The sequence below is a fragment of the Cnephaeus nilssonii genome (genome assembly GCF_951640355.1).
Source record: "Cnephaeus nilssonii genome assembly, chromosome: 6".
Lineage (NCBI taxonomy): Eukaryota > Metazoa > Chordata > Mammalia > Chiroptera > Vespertilionidae > Cnephaeus > Cnephaeus nilssonii.
Window position 1 is genome coordinate 23,351,208 of NC_137077.1, and position 21,998 is coordinate 23,373,205.

Sequence of the window (21,998 nt, forward strand, 5' to 3'; positions counted from 1 at the left end):
CAGTTTGGTTGAGGGTACGCCTTTCTGTTAGACGGCGTCCCTACCTCCCCGCAGTCCCTGGGTGGGAATCCCCGGCTGTCCCACCCCTGAGCAAAGCAGGGCTGGGCGGTGCTCGCGTCCAGCTGTGGCTCCAGCTCAGCTGTGAGGCCTGAGCTGCAGGCACCAGCATTTCCAGCCTTGGGCAGCCCGCGGTGTGAAGGTCCCGCCTGGTCTGTAGCTGCGGTCCCTCGGCCCCATGAAGCCAGGAACCTTGGCTCTGTCTTCGGTGCCTCAGCTCCTTCCTCCCCCAGCTCGCCCCTGCTCACATATGGTTTCTGTTTTCCTAAGCCACAGCAGAGCGCAAGCAATTACCCATTGTAAGCGCACCTCTGCGCATCCGCACAGGGTTGCCTGCACTGGATTGATCAACTTTCTGCGTCTAGGTAATGGCTTAGCTAGGATAGAGGAGGCAGGGGACCCTGGGCTGCAGGTCGCCCCCTGCCTGTGGTAAGCTCTGTGTGTCTGTAAGCAGGGTTTGCCACTCTTGATATTTGGGCCAAATAATCCTTTGATCTGGGGCTTGTGCTGTGCATTATAAGATATTTAGTGGCACCCTGACCTGTACCCACTAGCATTCTCCACCCCAGTGAGATAACCACAGTGGTCTCAGAACATTGCCAAATACTCCATAGGGAACAAGAGTTTAGAAACTCCGGTTACTTTTATAATGCAGAGTAGCAGTTTTTGTCTTGTTTTGTTTTGTTTTGTTTTGTTTTGTTTTGTTTTGTTTTGTTTTGTTTTGTTTTGTTGGTCCTCACCTGAGGGCATTTTTTTCCATTGATTTTAGAGTGGAAGGGAGGCGGGAAGGGGCGAGAGGGAAACATCGATGTGAGAGAAACACATCGATCGGTTGCCTCCTGCATGCACCCCAACCAGGTCCAGGGATTGAACTTGCAACCCAGGTACATTCCCTTGACCAGAAATCAAACCTGCGACCCTCCCATGTGCAGGCTGATGCTCTAACCACTGAACACACTGGCCCAGGCAGCAATTTTTTTGCGTGTTACTTACCCGTTTTGTTGCTGAATCTGAAATGAATGTATTGTTTTTTCATAATAAATTTAAAGAAATTAAACAGGGACACTTGGCCTCTTCTTGTTGGAGCTTATACCCACAGAACTCCATTTTCCAGACCTTCATTTGAAATTCCACTGAGGCAATGAAAACGACATCAAATTGCTCTCTTAGAAGCTTTCTCGAAATTTTAATTAACCACCATCGTTAAACAATCCCCTCTGTCCAACCTGATGTCCCACTCAGGTTTTATAAACATCAGCTTTGTCTAGCATGGTTGTTTTTTTCCATTGGAAACCATGTTGGCTGTGTGAGAACTGCCCATCCTTTTTACAGTCTCTGCTCAATGAACTCACACAGTGAGTTTCTGGTAAGAGACAGACGTGGGAGTGAAAATATTTCTTCCCAACCACAGAAAGGGATTTTTTTACGTTGTCTTTTAGCTGCAGACACCCGGGGTACTTTGCGCAGCAGGAAAGCGCGAGCACTCTCCTTCTGCAATTAGAAAATGGTTCTCCGTGATGGCATTTTGCTTGCGCTAAACCCTTTCATAAACTTCCTCCGGTGGAAGAGACAGTCCACATAGTGGACAGTTGTTTAACATTTCCACATGCCTTGATGGAGAAGGCCCTTTTGTTTAGGAGAAATGCCCTTAAAATTAATGACTACCTTGTGATCCAACTGTTTTTTATATGCATGTCCAAGTGCTTTCTAACGGGATGGACTTTTGTTTATAGAGTTTGATGAGTTTTATTTCCTTGATGATCAAAGAACACTGTATCTCAAAGAATACAATGACGTTTACCAGAGGGAGGGGGTTGGAGACAGGCAAAATGAATGAAGGAGGTGAAAAGGTACAAACTTATAAAACAAGTAAGGCATGGGGATGTCATGTACAGCGTGGTGACTATAGTCAGGAATACTGTCATGCATATTAGTTCTCAAGAGAGTAAATCTTAAAAGTTCTCATCACCACAACAAAACTGTGTAACATTGTCTGGTGACAGCTGGTAACTAGACTTACTGTGGTGATCATCTCCCCACAGATAAAAATGTCCAGTCATTGTGTAGTGTTGTACCCCTGAAACTAATACCATACTGTGGCATATCTGTGATTCCTCAGTTTAGAAAGAGAAAAAGAACATTGTGTCTGTGCGGACATGGACACATGAAAAATTGCAGGGGGGGTGGGATGGTAAGAATCTCCAAAGGACCCAGGGAAGTAAGAAGGATCTGCCTTTTATGTCATTGAAATCTTAAAAACTCATATGGCTTGAACTTCAATTGTAAAAAAAAAAAAAAAAAAATAGAAAAAAGAAAAAAACTTGCGTGGGCAGGCAGTTATTTTTATCATCTGGCATAATTTTTAACTAAAGAAACAAAACAATCAATAGTGTTATAAAAGCCACTTGTACTCCGAGCTTGAAACAACTGCTTTATGCTACAAAATTCCTGTTGCTTCCTCCATTAGTGACTGAGTAATTCAATATGTCTTGAATGTCAACGTATTTTTATTACTCAGCTGAAGTTGGCTTTGCTGGATTAAGTGCCATTTAAAATGATTAAATGGTAGCTTGTTTGGGGTTATTTTCACATTTATGAAAGGGAAAAGCTTGCAAGGTACACGTGGTTTTGAATCTTACAGGTGACATCTGTGCTCTGGTAAGCCCACCCTTCATTTTTACCAACCAAAGAATAGATAACCCTCCAGATCTCTTCTTAGCAAATGGTTTGCATAAAGGTCGCAGTTAGATGAAAAACCAGCATGGTGCCCAGTCCTGGGTAAGCCCGTGCTTGAAGCAGTGGTCTGGTTCACATTTACTGGTTTATGAGAAAAAGGGGGTGCCAAGACAGTAAAAGAGAAGCAACAGAAACCATACACGTGAACATCTCTGTGCAGATGGGGCTGAGAGGAGAACCAGCCACTTGAAGTCGTAGCTCCAGGAAGCCTGCGGCAGGGAGGGCTGCTGATGAACTGCTCACCCTCAGAAGGGCAAACGTTCTCCATATCCAATTACATAAGACAACCAGAGAGTTTTTTATTAGTACACTAGAGGCCTGATGCACGAAATTCGTGCAAGAGGAGGCCTTCAAAGCCCCGGCTGCCTTCGTCCTTGCAGCCCCGGCTTTGTCCAGAAGGTTGTCTGGAAGTTCATCCGGAGGGTCGTTCCGCTATTTGGCCGTTCGGTTGATTTGCATATTATGCTTTTATTATTATAGATTTTCATATGAATTTCTTATAGATTATCATCTGAACACTCTAGAGCAGTGGTTCTCAACCTTTCTAATGCCATGACCCTTTTATACAGTTCCTCATGTTGTGGTGACCCCCAACCATTAAATTATTTTCATTGCTACTTCATAACTGTAATTTTGCTACTGTTATGAATCATAATGTAAATATCTGTGTGTCGCGACCCACAGGTTGAGAACCGCTAGCAGGGCCGCCTAAGACCATCGGAAAACACAGATATTTACATTACGATTCATAACAGTAGCAAAATTACAGTTATGAAGTAGCAATGAAAATAATTTTATGGTTGGGGGTCACCACAACATGAGGAACTGTATTAAAGGGTCGCGGCATTAGGAAGGTTGAAAACCACTGCTCTACAGAATCACATGCCAAAATCAGACAAATCCAAAAGTGTCATCAAGCCTCCTTGCAGTAAAAATGATTGTAACCCTGTAGGAAACAGCAAAGTTATACACAACACCCCCCACACCACCACCTTCTTCCTCCTATTTACCTGCATGTTATGTGATAATATTTGGTTTTGTCAGATGTTTTCCAGTTGGAAGAGTTGGTGGGAAACTAAAATGCATCTGCCATTAGATGGCAGGACAACTGGACCATTAAACCCAGCTCAGTTCTGTTTCCTATTTGCAGTAAAATTGGACGGGGAGGTGGCAGGGGAGGGGCAGCGGGGAGGGATGACACTTTGCCCATACTGCTGCTTTGCCTAGAAACCAGAATAGTCGTGTTACTACAGCTTGATTATTCTCCGTCTGCAATGGCGTGACACTGGCTTCTCTAGGTACTTACGACACTAGGGTCCGTCCCCCTGCCCTGTCCCCCACCTCAGCCCACCCTCTGGCAGGAAGAGCGCAGCTGTAGGGAGGCGTGGAGTTCGAAGAGGCTGGCCAGCTTCGTTAGAATGGGGTTCAGGCTCCAGAAACCTGGTGTCATTGGTTTAAGAACACCATTTGTCCTTTTCCAAAACACAGCGAAACACGTCACATTAACTTTTACATGCAGGTAATTGGAGAAAAAAAATATAGTAAGAGACACTAAAGATTTATGGTTATTTTTTTTTAATGCCAGTTACTTTTTTTATTTTTTTATTTTATTTTATTGATTTTTTACAGAGAGGAAGGGAGAGGGATAGAGAGCTAGAAACATCTATGAGAGAGAAACATCGACCAGCTGCCTCTTGCACACCCCCTACCGGGGATGTGCCCGCAACCAATGTACATGCCCTTAACCGGAATCGAACCCGGGACCCTTCAGTCCACAGGCCTACGCTCTATCCACTGAGCCAAACCGGTTTCAGCCCAGTTACTTTTTTTTTTTATTGTAGAGAGGGAGAGAGAGAAACACATCGATGTAAGAGAGATACAAGAGAAACATCCATCAGTTGCCTCCATTGGTGTATGGTACGACAGACACTCCAGCCAACTGAGCCACACCCACCAGGGCAAGATTTATGATCATTTTACGTTTCGTGGTAATTCCTAGAAAAATTAAGCCTCCCAGAAAATGCCATATTTTATGCCAGTTCCTTCTGTTCAGAGAAAACGCTGGATTTCATCAAAGGTGCACTAAACAGAGTTAAACCTTGCTCTGGGAAGTCCTAAATTTTTACAAACATACACCTGTTCACCAGCTTCTCTGAGGATAGAAGCCACATTGGGCAGTGTGGCATGGCACAGGCCTCCAAGTCACCTGGAACCTAGAATTCTGTCCCTCCGGAGCTGCACCCCAGCTTCCTTGTCCATAAAATACCTCATCCGGTGTCGCAGGGACCAGATGCAGCCCTGCTCACAGAGTACACAGCACAGCGCCTGCAAACAGCATCAGAAAATACCGTGGTTCCTTTCATTACTTCCTCTTCACTCACATTACCACTCATCCGGTAATCCCGTGAAGCAGCGATTTCAACCGGTGTGTCACGAGAGTGTTTAAAGCAGGTAATACATACCTACCTGACTACTTAGTCAGGGCACTGACCTCTTTTCCCTTAGATTGTCAAATTAAAAAAATGATAACAGCCAATACAACAATAGCCCTTCAGTGCGAATGAATCAAAATTATACCTATTTTTTTGTCAGATCTTCAAAAAATGCATTTTTTGGTGTGCCGCGGAACTTTAGTAATGGTGTATGTTGTGCCCCTACATGAAAAAGGTGGAAAATGACTGCTGTAAAGTAAGGGCTGTTAGTCCCGTTTCATAAATGAGGCAACCGAACCTTGGGGAGATTCAAGAAACTCACCCAAGGGGACCTGACTCAACTCCTCTTGTAGGTACACTCCAGAGAAGAGTGTGTTGATTTCTCTGGGAGGTGATGTGCTGGCTCTAAGCTACTCCAGGTCTAACCCAGACACTCCCTCCAGGTCTCCCAGGCCACGCCCAGCAGGAGAGAGTCAGCACATGGTAGTGCAGGGGCCTCGGGTTTCAAGTCCCAGGACCTTGGGGTGAGGGTTAGAAATAACGTGTGAAGAGTGCCGAGTACATACGCGGCATCCTGCGGCTCATCATTTATTACCGTCATGCTGGCGAGTGCCTAGCACAGCTCCCGGTCCACAGTGAGCCCCTGGAAGTTGGGTCTCTTATTCTCATCTGGAGGCCAGTCCAACCTGAAGTAGACCTAGACAGTACCCGTCGGCCCCCACCCACCTGTCAAGGCTCTGTTAGAGGGCAAACCACATCCCATGATGGCACAAACCCAGAGAGCACTAGAACAAAGGAAAGGCGTGCTGTATGCGTCTTCTCTTTGAATTTGCCAACCCCCAGCTAGAAGCCTCGCTCAGGGCCCGGCCTGCATGAATTCACTTAATAAATCTTGGTTGCCCAACCCAGTGATGGAGCACCCGCTGTAAAGTAGAGAAAGGGATTTTTTGTACTGGGTTTCTTTCTACCCTGCTCCCCTTATAATAAAGCAGTTTTAAAGACCTCCAAAGTGTGCTATAGTGAGAATATCTGTATTCTTAAAAAAAAAAAAAAAGAAGAAGCATGCTGGTCACAGTTCCCACGGCCACAGTCACTGAGTCCCATGGTGTTTTTCCTTCCCCACAGCACGCTTCTTTTTCTGCCACTTTTTCGCCGACCCCAATCTTCTCATCTCTATCCGTTCAGTATCACCCTCCAACACCCAAGTCATCTTAGCACCACCACTGATGCCACCCGCTCTCTCGGGAACATCGGGACTCGCCTCCTGCCTGCCACCCAGCCTGCCCGCCTTTCAGCGCACTTCCAGGGCCAGGGCATTTGCAGTTCGAGCTGGTTCTCTCTCTCCTGTGGGCTCTGCTCAAATTCAGGTCATGGGTCATGGCGGTGGACAAGTCGCTTCCTCTCTCCCGGTCACTGTGTCCCCCTCTTGGAAGGAGGCAGTTGGAGTGGATGGTCTCAGGCCTGCACAGGACAGAGGTCACCCTCCCCAACACCCTCCCCTGCCCCTCGGGGCACAGGTCTCCCTGTCAGACGGAAGGTTAGGCCGTCCATCCAAAGTAGGCCAAAGTAGTTCCTCGACTATTTTCTGATTCTCGTTCTTGGTCTCGACAAGAAACATTTTCAACAGCGTTTTCTTGCCCTTTTCCTCGGCAGACTGTAGACTGCTTTGGGATTACGTCTATCAGTTGCTTTCTGACAGCCGGTACGAAAACTTCATCCGATGGGAGGACAAAGAATCCAAAATATTCCGGATAGTGGATCCCAACGGACTGGCTCGACTGTGGGGAAACCATAAGGTAAAAGGGCACCAGATATCTGTTCTGCAAACTGGCGCCAAAACAAAGCCTTTCTCCCGGGGTTGGGGGATAATTGTCTGTCTTCTGCTTCCTAAGGCTGCCCGTAATTGCTTCGTTCCTTCCTTACTGGGCAAACAATTAGACAGTCGCAAAGGGAAGGAGATCATTAAAGATGCCCCTTTCCGGTGTGGCGCGGGCCAGGTGCCAGTGAGCTCAGCATATCCTGGCCTCCGGGCCGAGGGCTGAGAAACCCTCCCCCGCCCCCTTGACCTGGCCCTGTCACCTGTGTCATTAGGAACTGGTAACGGGGAAGCGCGTGGGGCTCTGACGCACGAGGGAGCCTTCTGAAGCGTGGCTTCTGTTCCGCTCAGTCAGAAACTCCCATGTTCCCGAAAGCCCCTTTCCCACGGAAAATACTGACATTCTGACTCTAAGACATCCCCCTTTCAAAGCAGACAGGGCAAGAAGTAGGACTGGCCCACAAGTTCCCACACTAGGAAGAGGGGGTGGAATCTAAAAGATAAAGCCTTCTAGAGTTAGGAAAACTGTTCAAGTGCGTAGACGTAACAAGCAGGTAAGACAACCCAAATGTACATCCATGAATGAGTGGATGAAGGAACTGTGGTCTGTGCATGCAAGAGAATATCATTCAGCCTTAAAAAAGAGGGAAGTTCTTCCATATGCGGCCACACGGACAGACCTTGAGGACATTATGCTAAGTGTAATAAGCAAGTCAGAGAAAGACAAATACTGCCTGATTCCACTTCTATGAAGTGCCTAAAATAAGCAATTCATTGGATCAAAGAATGGAATGGTGTGGCCAGGGGTTGGGGGAGGGGGAAATGAGGAGTCACAATGGGCATGAAGTTTCCTTTAAGTAAAATGAGTAAGTTCCAGGCATCTGCTGTACAACACGTTAACACCAATGCATTATGCACTAAAAATTTGTTAAAAGGGTAGATCTCATGATAAGCATTCTTACCACAACAAAATAAAGTAAATAGAGCAAAGAGCACCTCCTCCAACCCCCCCCCCAAAAAAAAAAAACCCCAACAAAAACCTAAATAAGTAAATCCGTATTCCTGCTTTTAAAAAAATCAGGTAACCAAGATCCAGGTCTGACCACAGACAAGTGGGTGGCATCGTGGCAGAGTGCCAGCTCAGCCAAGTGAGAGGGGACAAGGGGGCCCAGCCCAGCGAGCTCTGCCCTGGCTGCAGCCTTGGAGGACCTGTGCTGGCCACGACCCGCACACGGCAGCGCCCACTGCCAGACACTTCCCTGCGCGAGTCGCTGGGAAAAATCCCTCTGCCCCTCCCACATGGTGCCCTAGTCCCAGCGCTGTGAACCTCTGTATTCTTGCTTCCACAACAGGAATTTTAAGCAACAAAATCTCTCTTCCTTAAAGTGACAAACCAGAAACACAGTTTGAGAAAGGTCACTGCAACAAAAAAGAAAAAAGCACTTCTCTGTGGGTCAGAAGGTGAAGGATGGCCCACAGATAGTGGGAACCTGCAGGAAATTCCTGGGGCACAGCAGAGCGCAGGCTTGGGAAAGGAAGTAAGGGAGGCTGCCTAGGGCTGTGCCGCATTAGCCAGCGCCCCCTCCCCCTCCGGGACTTCTGACAAAGGGTGATTCACTGGGAGAAGTCTGGGCGGCTGCGGAGGTAAAAGCGGAGGGGTGGGAACCAGTGGGCCTGGGTGGCCGCGATGAGCAGGTAGCTTCCCCATCTCCAGGGCCACGGGAGCCGCTGAAGAACTTTTATTTTAACAGCTCCCCCAGCGCCTTTTCTGAGGTTCATTTCATTGTGTCTTTGTGCTTTTTTTTTCTCTCTTCCTCCTTTGAACAAACAGAACAGAACAAACATGACCTATGAGAAAATGTCCAGAGCCCTGCGCCACTACTACAAACTAAACATTATCAGGAAGGAGCCCGGACAAAGGCTTTTGTTCAGGTAGCACTTCCTTTTTCTCCTTTCCTTCTTTGGGGAGGATATTGCTTTCTTTAAATCAGAGGGAGGAGGGAGCCTGTTAAGATCTCTACCTGCCTATCCGACACTCAAAGCCACCGGGGCTATGAATGGGAAACCAGGTGCTGGTTTGTTAGAATTTAAGAAAAAATCGGGTTTTTGTTTTTTTTTTAATTTATGTCTGTCCTATAGTTAAACCAAGACTAAGTGAACACAGTCTGGCTCCCCTGTAAAACAATGCCATGATCCAATAGTACCACCTGCCATTAGCATCCGGTGCAGGTAAGGGAGCAGCCAGAGTGGCACTGTCAGTGGCAACGCCAGGGACTGAACCTGGACTTCCAGACCCCAACCCTGTACACTGGTTCCTGAATCCGTGTTTGTCAAACTGCAGTCGGGACCTGTGAGTGGGTCGTGAAATAGATGTAATGAGTCTGTCGTAACTTTTTGGTTTTTTTTATGAAATAAAACAGAATTGATTAGTGTAGGATAGAGTTGAAAATATCAGAATGTGTCCCATGAAATTCAGAGGGACTGCTCATTTATGAAAATTTTTTCAGGGTGTGTGTGTGTGTGTGTGAGTGATACAATATATTTGTTATAATGCACTGTAACAGAAGTCTAAATGCTTTTGCTGTAGACAGTCCTCTTCCCAGAATTCCTCACACTGAGTTCCACCGTGGGAACTACCACATAGATTGCGATTCCGAGTACCTTGTAAGAAAAGAGGAGTTAGAAGAGGAAGAAGGGACCTAAGGGACCAGTCAGGAGAAGGAGAACGCTGGTGGTCATGGGTGGTGATTGCCATGTGAGACCCAGGAAAAGTCGGGAGAGAGTGGGATCAGCAAGCAGCCTGCAGCCATGCATGTTGGCAGGTGGGACAGAAAAGACTTGGAGGTGGGACTCAAGCCGTGGGTGTGGAGTTGTTTATATGCAGGTGGAAAATGACCTGTCTGTGTGCAGGTGAGCTCACTGGAAAGAGCAGAGAACCTGGGCTTTAGTGTTGGGAAGGGGCAGTAAAAACAGTTGAGATCTTAAAAACAAGTGGAAAAGGCCGCTCAGGGGACCGACCCCGAAGGAAATGGAGTAAAAAAGAGCCCCCCTTTCGCTGGCTGTGCTGACGCTTCCCTCCATTCTTTCCACACTTGGTCCGTGGCTATATTCCTCCCACTCGACGTGCTTTTTTCCTGAATGAATTGATCCCGTTACATAGCTTGAATCATCACCTCAATGGTTAGACTCTTAAATCTTTGTACCCAGCTTTAAAATCTCCCTGAAGTTTCAAATCTGAGTTTCCAAAGACTTCTTATAGGACATGTCCATTTAAATTTAACATATCTTGGACCTGCAACATTCAAGACAGACCTTCACATGCTAGCAATCTCCCCCTCCCCCCTTGCTTCTCGTCACTGGCATCACCATTGTGTGAAGCAGCCGGCCTTGACACCGCCGTTACCCGGGACTCTCCTGTGCCTGAGCCGGTGGCGGTGCTGAATGGTCCCCTGGCCCCTTTCTGTGCTGCAGGCACCGCATGTCCCAAGGTTTCTTACGAGCAGGTTCCAGGTTGGAGTCTATCCAATGACAGGCACTTTCTTGAGATGTGGAAGATTCGAGAAAGGCAACAGCCTTATTATTGCTTCCGGAGCAATGGAGACTGATAGCTAGACTTCAGATTCACTCCCAGAGTAATTCGACATTCTCTGTCCACCTCTGGTCCCCTCTCCTGCCTCCCAAACTCATTATATACGCTGCCAGCCGCCCGGCAACACAGATGCAATTTCCTGTCAGAAACATATACCCCTTTGAGTTTTGCTTTTTAACATATACACCCTCGAGGCCCACCTCCAGTTGGCTGCCTTTACGAGGCCTTCTTCAACTGCTCAGACACTCAGATATCTTATTCTGTCATTTCTTGGCCCTAAACCACTTCGTGATCTGCATTGTTGTTGTTAACCCTCATCCAAGGATATTTTCCCATTGATTTTTGGAGAAAGTGGAAGGGAGAGGGAGAGACAGAGAGAAACATCCATGTGAGAGAGACACATCGGTTGGTTGCCTCCTGCACACCGCGCCCTGCCCCCCCCCCCCACAACCAGGGCCAGGGAACCTGCAACCAAGGTACGTGCCCTGGACCGAAATCAAACCCAGGACCCTTCAGTCCGTGGGCCAGTGCTCTATCCATTGAGCCAGACCGGCTAGAGAGCATGATCTGTACTTTTAATAGCAAAGTCCTTCTCCCCACAACGAGGTCATAGGCTCCTCGGAGGTAGAGGATCACATTTGGTATAATTCTGTTGTACACCTCATGGCGGCTTTCAATAAGTATTTCGTGACAAGCCTAGCTTGGAATATCAGAAGGTTAATATGGAAAACCAGTCAAAAGAAGAAAAGGGTGGTTTGAAGGGCCACACATAGCATATCGGTGGGCATGGCCTGGTGGGCATCGTTAGTGACTTCAGGTGTTGAGGGGGAAGCGTTAGCGAGGGGCGGAAAGGTAGAAGACAGACTGCAGACCAGACGCTACAGATCGTGCTGCCTCCGTAATATGGCAGAAAAGAAAAGCAGTGGTAGCTGGAAGGTTCCTAGGTTTCCAATAGTGATTTTCAACAAGGTGAAAAGGGAAGAAGAATCATGCTATTAGCAGGCAGATTAGTCATTTTTGAGAAAATGAGTGCTGCAAGCCACACTTGCCACAAAACGAAGGCTTCTTGGTATGAAATCCAGGGTATAATCAGGTGCCATATCACATTATGGGTACTCGGTACAAGAAGTATGGGAGAGGAGGGAGGAAGGCTTCGGCATAGATGGGTTCCATTAGCAGCTCTTGGATGATGAGGCGGAGCTCAAAGAATGAGTAGGGCTCAGACAGTGAAAGGGGTAGAGAGGGTTCCGAATAGAGGCCGAGCTGGAGGTTGGGAAGCTGGCATGAGCCATCCTATCTAATAAAGAAGGAATATGCAAATTGACCATAACTCCGTGACAAAGATGGCGGCGCCCACAGCCAATAAGGAGGAAATATGCAAATTGACGCAACAAGGCAAGAGGCTGAAGGCGGCTCTGGTCGGAGTGAAGGCGGAAAGGTGGCTTCGGGCCGGAGCGAAGGTGGTGCTGGCAGCCAGGGGGAGGAAGGCCTATTCTTGCACGAATCTTCATGCATTGGGCCTCTAGTGACTATATAAGGAAGAAGACTGGCCAGGCAAGGATGGAGGATTTACAGTGGAAATCGAGTTTCCTGGGTGTGATGACAAAGGGCCCCAGTGGGCAGGCCGGAGACTGGGTCCTTGACTTGATAAGTGGCCATCATAGGCTTTGGACATGGAGGGGTGAGAGAAAATGTGTGTGTGAAGACAGTTCATCTGGTGCAGGGCAGAGTAGACGGGAGGGGAAAGGCGTGCCAGCACACAGTGGGGCTGAGGAAAGGGCACTCCCACAGTAGGGCAGAGCGTTTGCATCTAGGTTGCCTCCCAGAACCATGATATCGTGGCCGAAACGTCACCGAAGTTCTTTCCGAGGGAACCCAGTGAACAGGATGAGGTTTGCAGTCTGTGCCTGGCTGCTAAGGAATATAGACTAAAGAGGATGTGTTGCTAACGTTTTGGATGTGTTTGTGTTAACATTGAAAACGATTTTCTTTTTTGCCTTTCTGATTTTCTAAAGCACCACTACTAACTGGCCCTATTATCAGAATTTTCCATTCAGCATTTAATTGTATCCTTTGAGTTAAAATCAAGTTTCAAATACCGTTCCCTGGACTCACAGTTCGGGATGGAAGGGGATCTACAGCTCTCGTGGGCCCTTGTAAAATGTAACTCTCTAAAAATAAGGAACACAGATGGGTGAGCTGTACCAGGGTTCCCTCACAAGGTCATGTGGGAGGCACTGCACAGCTCCAGTGGGCGCTGTCCGCCTGCCCTCATCCTGGCCTCTCTTTATAGTTATTTCACCATTTTTCAGGCAGTCAGGCTAAGGGGTGCCTTTTTCTAACGGACACTAAGTTACCGTTAATAGCTGGCTTCAGTAGCTCTCCAGCTATATGAGGTGATGGGGCCTTTCTCTTTCGTGTCAAGTTCAGGGTGAAGACAACTTGAGCAAAATGTAATCTCTAAACTCCTCCATGTCCTCTCCCAAAGGTTTATGAAAACCCCAGATGAAATCATGAGTGGCCGGACAGACCGTCTGGAGCACCTCGAGTCCCAGGAGCTGGATGAACAGATATACCAGGAAGATGAATGCTGAAGGCACCAACCCCGTCTCAGCGGCCGCGGCCCAGGGCGCCGCTGCCCCCGGACTGCCGGAGGCGGAGCAGGGGCTGCGGAGAGTAGGAGGGGACGAGGCCCCGTGACGGGAGTGACACTGCTCTTGCACACCAGGAGGGACCCAGAGCACCTTAGACAAATCACCCAGCAAAGGCAGGGCTGGAATTCTGGCCGGCGGCGCTAGCCCGGGACCCGCGTTCACGTTCCCCCCTCGTTCGGAATCTGTCCATCTGTAATTCCTCACCCTCGCCCTTCCACCTGTTGTCAGTTTCACGGTATTTTTGTTTTCTATTTTTTTATGACCATGCAGTTTGACTTTCATCAGTCATCTAGGGGAAGACATGAGCTTGTTTTCCTATGGAAATATTATATCTATTATATATATATATAGTTTGCAATTCTCACAAAGTGTGGCAAACCCAGCTCGTCAGGAAAGAGAAAACTTGCAAAAGGGTCCAGCTCTTCTTTCCCCCGCCACATGGATCAGGTCTGTTCCTGTTGCTGTTGGATCTTGGGGGGTGTGGGGGGGGGAGGGGTGCAGGGGAAAAAGGATGCTTTTAAAAAAGATAAAGTGAAAAAGGAGAGGTCTCTTTTTCTCTCTCCTGCTCTCTCTCCTTCCCTGCCTTCTCCCCACCCCACCCCCTTCCTCCCCCTTGGAGTTCAGCCTCTTGGAGAATCTGGGTAGCAATTGGCACCTAAATAGAATTGGTGGCCTGGGTGCTTTGGGGCCGACACCGCTAAATCAGACCCTCAATCCCTGCACTTGGCCACCGTCCGAGGGAGCCCCAAACACCTGAGAGGCGGCTGTGCTCCAGGGAAACGAGTGTCCATCCCGCAGACACAGCGTGAGAGCCACGCAGCTCAGGGTTCTACAGCCTCGGCTCCAGGTGGACGGCCGCGGGTTATTTGGAAGCCCCAGCACCTGGGATCACGGTGGAAAGCCCGCAAAGACCACACAGGCCTGAGGGTCCAGAAACGGAGTGAGAGCTCTGAGGTGGGACCCCTTATCCCCAAGCAGGCTACAGAGTTCCATGCCCTCACCTAACTTTTTTTTATTTTTTTTAACAATTTCTAGGCTTTTTTTTTTTTAAGTTTCCCGGTCCCCATAGGGCACAGGGCATTGGAGAGGGGAGCATCCTAGAGTGTGCAGTCTCAGTTGCTACCAGTGTTTGCCCAGCCTGGGCAGACAGCAGATCCCTCAGATACATGGCTGTTTCCTTCTGTCCTTCTTACACAGCTGTGCTGCAGAATGGGCCCATCCGTGGCTCTTTTTCCCCTCAAAATAAGATCGATTGTATCTTGGAAAGTGAGGATAGCGCCACCCCTTAGTACTTTCGATGATAACATTTTTAGAGAGCTGTTTAGATTTGCTTTCCTTTTCTAGCCGTCTAAGTTCACTCTTCCAATACAGGTTCAGAATCCAATATGAGGAGTACAGTGTGTTTTAATTCGAAAGATTGGACCTGCCTTACAAAGCACCCCCTTCTCGTTTCCCTCAGCTCCCCCAGGGTCCGTAGGGGATGGTCAGCAGCGGGTCCCAGGTGAGACTGCCAGACCCCCGCCTCTTCTCCAGCCATTAGACACAGTCCTTCCCCAGCCTACTGACACGACACCAGCGGGGGCGAGGGGCACAATAGATTGACTGTGGTTTCAGGACCGTGGACTTGAGCTGATCGGGGCTCTTCGTTCTTGCTCTGTTCCTGCCTCATATCAGACCATATGTAGACACACGGAGGTGGCCAGCCAGCACCCACGTCACACACTCTCCCCCTCCCCCTCTCTAACTTCCAGAATATCGGGCTTGTGATGAGGTCAGAGACCATCTGTGGGAGGCTAGCGGCTCCCTCCCGGGAGGGTCTGGACTGAATCGGCATGGATGGTGCAGTGCAGCTGGGTCCCAGCAGGCCACAGATGTCTCTCAGGAGTGTGCAGCCGCACACCAGCCTCTGAGATGACTGATGTATCTGCGAGGGGGGGTGAAGCCAAATACCCGGCGTGCTGTGAAAGCCACTGCGTTTAGGGCTGGAGAGACAGGCTGGATTTTCACTGGGGCCCTTGATGTGGTTATGAAATCATGAGGACACGTCATTCCGTCCACCTGACCCAGGTAGTGCAACTCGGGCTACTTTCCAGTCCAAGAATCTTATGGTTGAATTATGGAGGAAAATTTCCTCTGGCCCCAAGGATTTCTCTGTATTTAGAGCAATATTCTCTATGAAAATGTAAAGACAGGATGACACCTTCAGCCACTTAAAGAAAACATAGAAGGTGCTAATTCCAGTATAGTCTTGATTTCCCATCCAGGTATTTATGACCAATAATGATTTCCTATTGATTTCCCTTGACATCAAAGACCTTCCCATGGGTTCTTTGAGAGAACACCTGGGCGGTGCTGACACCAGGGGTACAGTGCTCACACACTGCAGACCTCACAGGTTTCAGATGAACTTAGCCAGCCTTCATGAAGCACCTGTCAGACCCGTGAGGGACTCAACAGTGAATCGGGCACGATCCCGCCCTCCGAGGACCTGCTTTCTACCTGCAGAATCCATCCAGCATGACATGTCTCACTTCAACACTACATACCAAGGGAGGTGAAAATTTCACCTGGGACCAAGTTAAAAGCACATCTGTGACCTAAACAGTTGGCCTTTCCCTGCAGCCATCGTGGGGATTCTTGGCTTGCAAGATCAGAACTGGGGAAAGGAAAATACAGAGGAAGATCGCCTAGGGCCGTGGTCGGCAAACTGCGGCTCACGAGCCACATGCGGCTCTTTGGCCCCTTGAGTGTGGCTCTTCCACAAAATACCACAGCCTGGGCGAGTCTATTTTGAAGAAGTGGCGTTAGAAGAAGTTTAAGTTTAAAAAATTTGGCTCTCAAAAGAAATTTCAGTCGTTGTACTGTTGATATTTGGCTCTTTTGACTAATGAGTTTGCCGACCACTGGCCTAGGGGGAGGGGAGCTTTCTCTAGCTGTGTCCGGAATAGGCACGCTCACTTGTATCTTGAAATTCTCGCGCATCTCCTCCCTGCACTTTGAGTTAGCCAGGTTGCCTCCTCTCCATCAGAAGGTAGCAGTGGCGATGGGATGGACTGGCTGTGTGGAAGTAACATGATCTCTGCGATCTTTTTGTACCAAGGCAACTTGGTCTGGCCTAAGGCAGCATCACCGATGGTCCAGATCTTGGGGGAAGGGAGGTCTCACAGGAAAAGAGGAATAACAAACGTAGGATGTGCTTCTTTCAACAGTATCTTTGGAACCTCTGATCCGTTGCCTCCTGACACTGAGGATGTACAGTTAGCTGACACTTACAGGCTATGGCAAGACTTACCTGAATGACTAAGTCAGCACCATTTCCACCTTTCCCTGCCTAGGCTCCAACTCTGAAAACATTTTTGAAATATTAACTCCCTTTTGCAGAAGGGAAACCTGCGTGTTAGAGAGGTACTAGGACCTGCCCTAGGAGCAGACAGCATGCCAGGGACGGAGTTAGGTTTGGGACCCAGCCCGATCATACCCCCATTTGACCCATTCCCACCCAGGAAGCTGAAGATAACAGGTCTGGGAAAGCACAAAGAACAAAGGGCGGTTTTCTTCGCCCAGGCATTCCATTCGGTGCTAGTTAGTTTTCACCCGCTCAGCCTGCTCCTCTCTGGGCAGAAGCCTGGAATGAAGGGAGTGACACGAGGAAGCCAGTGCAGGGGAGGGAGGGGACACAATGGTCCCCGCCTGTCTAAAACCCCCAAGACTAACCTGATACTCTTGGCCCCATCTGCATCAACACTAACAGCTCCAAACTCCCTGGATCTTTCACACACGCCAAGTGAACATTCTTGAAGGTTCCTCTTTGTGACTGCAACCACCTGAAAACCCAAACGAATCTAGAATTTCTTTTTCTCTCTCTCTCTTTTTTTTTTTTTTTTTTTTTTGGTTTGTTTAATTTCTAATCTCTTGTTTATGAGGTGTGGGGTTTATAAGGGACTGAATCAAATGAATGTAACAAAAAGAAAAAAAAAGAAAAAAATGCCTTTTCTCAGGGCCAGTGAGTTGCAAATAATTTTTAAAGAAAAGCCTATAATTGCATCATCTCAATAAATTTTTTATTTAAAAAAAAAAAAAGGTCCCAAGTGTCTGTTTTAATAAGATGAAATGGAGTCAGCGAGGCAAGGTGCTCCGATGAGGTAAATCCTGTCTCCGCTCAATTATGGGATAAAGTGCATGGTTTTTCGCTGGCAGAAAGCCTCTGTCACAGAGCCGTCTGCAGGCGGTCTGCAGACAGGCAGCCCGGAAAGGTCATAGCAGACCGTTTAGAGCTGAGCAGCTGCCACAGGTGCAGATATTTGCCAGAAGGAACCTCGATCCGAGATGCTCGGGTCCTGTGCTGTGCCAAAGACTTACCGGTTCACTGATGACCCCAGGCAATTCCAACAGTAAAAGAGCCTCGGGTCTCTTCACAATATAATGCCTTCCTAATCCTACTGAAGTCATGGGTGTGAGCCTACAGCTGATGAGGGCATACATGGGAGTCGAGCTCCTACGTATACACTGGACCATAGTCATCATTCAGCTCAGAGCCGGCCCCATGCGCAGATCGTCTCAGCAACTCTGACCCATGGAGCCACCTGCCAACTAATAAACACTTAGGATTGCAACAGCAAACAAGCAGAACTACGCTTGCCATGGGTGGTGGGTAGAAACTAAGAGAAGAATGAAAAATTAAGCAAGTGTGGTAAAGACCTGGGGAAGGGGAGGGATGCTGGGTAGAAGGGTCAATGGGGGAAATAGAGGGACATCTGTAATACTTTCAACAATAAAGATAAATTTTTAAAAAAAGAAAATGAAGCAAATTACGCTTTGTTAGCAACTCGGATGTAGGTGTGGGAAGCAGAAGTTTGACATCAATGGTCTCAGAGAATGTTGTTAGGTTATTTCTGTATGTAAGTTGTCCCAGGTACTCTGACCCCCTTGACCTTGGACTGATGGCTGGAATTTGTCCTATCTGCTGTATTGTCAGAGCACAGCATCAAATAACAAGGGTCTAGGTGTTTCCTGTGGTGCTAAGAATGCATCGGAAGCTACTCTTCCTATAACCTAGCATTAGCATCACCTTGGAATTGCTAGAAATACAAAATATCAGTTCCCAACTGCCTGAGATGTTGACATAAACTGAACCAAAAACTTAGGCGGTGGGGCTTAGCAACCTGCTTTAACAAGCTCTCCGGGTGAGTCTGATACACATTGAATTGTGGGAACCACTGCTAGCATCAATTTGTTCATCTTGGTACGAAAAGCACTATGTGGCCATTTAAACAGGACGCAGAATAATTGATGAGAACTAATTTGCATGAATGGTACACACAATAACGCTGCGTTCTCCTAATACTAGATATACTGTGGACTGAGGCTTAATGGACACAGAATCACATGCCAGAGTCCTCTTCTTGCTTCCTTCAAACCCTTTAAACAATGCTTTTGCTATAAAAATGAGCTGTTTTAAAGGGCGACTCTAACAGCTGACCTGCCCTTACAAATTAGAGCATAGCAATTTATTCGTTTATGTCCTTGTAGCTGCCTAGCCAGCCTAACCTGAAAAGAGAAAAGGATCATTCTCATCTGCTGACTGACCTTGGCTGGCTGTTCTTGGAATCACTAAGTGGAGCCCAGGTGACCGCGTAGCCAGGGCATTTGCAGGGACTGCAGAACCACTCGGCTAGACCCGTGCTTCTCAAACCTGAAAGGTGCTTGCAAATCTGCTAAGGCTCCTGATGCCAAAGCAGGTGATGCCAGCAATATCACCATCCTGAGAAATACAGGCAGAAGATCTGCTCTTCGCCTGCTCAGAGTGAAGCTTGGGAGTCAGCATTTCTAACAAGTCCCCCGGTGATGTAATGCTGCTGGCCCTCAGACCACACTTAGTAGCAGGAGTCCAGTGCTCTCCCGTCAAGTCCTGAGATTCTGACCCTAATGCAAAACTGAGCTAGCCTCTCTCTTTGCTGTATTTCTTTGCCAGTCCCTCCAAGAATAATTCCAGGGGCCAATCCTGTTCTGGGAGAAGTTTGCTTGTTCTCCTATTAAGGCAGAACCAGGAATAAATTTCATGATCAAAAGCCTCTTTGCCAAGTGAAAGAACCGCTGTTCTTGAACTAGACCTTCAGACTGGTGCTCCTACCAGCTGCCTCACTGTCACCATCCTGACGGGAGGGAGTGCAAGTTCCTGGCGTCAATGCCTCTCCTAGAAAGGCCAGCCTTGGTCACTGTACGGAGATAGAAAGCGGACGATGCCATTCTTGTCTTTCCAAAAGACAACAGAATAGATGAGCAGCTCTTTCATCCCAGCTGCCTGAGATGTTGACATTCAATGGGGACAATGTCCTCACTGTCAGTGCTTACAGATTTCTTCTTCTTCTTCTTCTTCTTCTTCTTCTTCTTCTTCTTCTTCTTCTTCTTCTTCTTCTTCTTCTTCTTTTCTTCTTCTTCTCCTCCTCCTCCTCCTCCTCCTCCTCCTCCTCCTCCTCCTCCTCCTCCTTCTTCTTCTTCTTCTTCTTCTTCTTCTTCTTCTTCTTCTTCTTCTTCTTCTGTAAATTAAGGATCTCAGCCCTGCTATATTGGAGAGGTGGATCTCTGCTAGCAAAAATCAAGTAAATTCTGCCTGATCTCATTCAAGGCAGTAGAAGACTATTCTCTTGCTCCCCAAACCCTCTTAGCAACACTTCTGCTGGCCTCTGAGGGTCTCTGTGACTTTCCCTTCAACCAGAGTTTTGGCCATGAGATCCCATGTCAGACCACCTGAGCCAACCTTTGCTTCCTCCAGGGGCCCTGGCAGCACTACGCATGCCCCTTTGTGTCTCAACTACAAGTGCTTCTATAAAAGCAACAAATGCCTGCCTTCAATGGATTGTCATGCCTCTGTCCCCTAGAGCTCTCAGAGGGGAGGAGCCTGGCACAAGTGCATCTTAATGGATATGTCGAATGAAGAAGTGAAGTCAACGAAAATCTCTGTGGCCTTAGGTTACACAAAATTTCTTAGATATGACGCCAAAAACACAACCCACAAAAGAAAAAAAAAATTGGACTTCATCAAAATTAAAAATTGCTCTTCAAATAATACCATTACGAAAATGGAAAGACAAGCCACAGACTGGGAAAAGTGCATCTCTTTTATGTAGAAAATAAGAAATTTTATTATATGCACTGAACATATCTTCATATTTTTACTTTGTCTGAAACTATCTTGAAAGACAGTTCTCTTTCCATTCAGAACTGGTTGGTGTTAAAGATATTTGTCTCGTTTGTGTGCTCAGTGGTTGAGCATCGACCTATGAACCAGGAGATCCCAGTTTGATTCCCGGTCAGGGCACATACCTGGATTTCTCAATCCCCAGTAGGAGGTGTCCAGGAGGCAGCTGTTCAATGACTGTCTCTCATCATTGATGTTTCTATATCTCTCCCTCTCCCTTCATCTCTGAAATCAATAAAAAAAATTTTTTAAGATAAATATATGTCTACTATAATAAAACCATCTTCAAAACTGTGTTTTAACATTATTTCTTATGTCTGTCGTGTTGGGAAAAAACACTTTTCACTATTCTATAGTTCATATTCCCTTTCCTTTAGTGAATTTCTGAAGTAGATAGCCTCTTGGGTTTTACAATCCTATATAATCCTATATAATAAAAGGCTAATATGCAAATAGACTGAATGGCAGAACAACCGAACAACCAGTCACTATGATGTGTGCTGACCACCAGGGGGCGTGCGCAGAACATGGTGAGTGTGGGCAGCAGGCAGCAGAGCGTGGAACATGGTGGGCGTCAGCTGCGGCGGGATGGTGGAGCAAGTGAATGGGGGTGCCAGACTAAGGCAGGGTGCCGGTTGCTGTCATCGTGGCAAACATCTGGTCATTACTGAAAATTCTTTGCTCCTGCCTGGCATTCGCACCTGCTGCCAACACCCGGCACAGGTCCCGATCGCTTGGCACCATCAGCAGGTGCGAGTGGCAGCTGCTGGCCCCAATTGCCCCTGAGGGCTTCTCCACCCCCCCCCCCTGCTCCTGAGGGGCAATTGGGGCAGCAGCCACCACTCACACCCACTGAAAGCGCTGGCCCCACTCACACCCACTGCCGGTAGCAGCCCCAATTGCTCTGCGCCATCAGTGGGTGCTAGCGGGGCTGGCGCTATCAGTGCGTGGCAGCGGGGGCTGCAGGAGCAGATGGGATGAAGGGGAGAGGCCATGGTGGGAGGGTCTGGGCGGAGGTACGGAGGATGGGCCGAAACCCGCCCCTGTGCCCACCACAGCCCACAGTTCCAGGTGCACAAATTCATGCACTGGGGCCCTAGTTAAATAATAAAATTAATCACTCATTTCTGATAAACAGCACTACATGCTGAATAATTTGACTTCAGAATGTCAGACTATTGCAACTATGGGCAAAGCAACATTTTTAGACAGTGGGCTTCAGGGCTGGAGCAACCGCCTACAACGTCAGGGTGTGACCTGATGTGTCAGGAGCAAAGCTCTCATCAGAGATAGGGCAGTACCAGCAACAATGTTGGTTTTCTCCAACTGAGGGTTCTGCCTATTTGGGCTTCAAAGTCCACCTTTTATTTTGCTGGCCACATTGTTATAGGCAGCCAGCAGGAATGGCACCAGATGTCTGACTGGTGGGGTCAGACCAAACCTGGGTTCAGCAACCTCAGTACTCGGGTTCTGGCTAGGAAAGAATTCAGAGCCAAGACCCAAACTGTAACAGAAC

General features: G+C 47.9%; 1 protein-coding gene across 1 annotated transcript in view; it reads left to right on the forward strand.

Annotated features, from left to right (window-relative positions):
• ETV6 (ETS variant transcription factor 6) overlaps positions 1-17,811 on the forward strand; it is a 223,609-nt gene extending 205,798 nt beyond the window's left edge. The window contains exons 6-8 of the mRNA XM_079775590.1: positions 6,879-7,021; positions 8,873-8,973; positions 13,119-17,811. Coding sequence (XP_079631716.1) covers positions 6,879-7,021; positions 8,873-8,973; positions 13,119-13,224 — 350 coding nt within the window. The 3' untranslated portion in view covers positions 13,225-17,811. The remainder of the gene's footprint in view (positions 1-6,878; positions 7,022-8,872; positions 8,974-13,118) is intronic.
• The last annotated feature ends 4,187 nt before the right edge of the window (positions 17,812-21,998 follow it).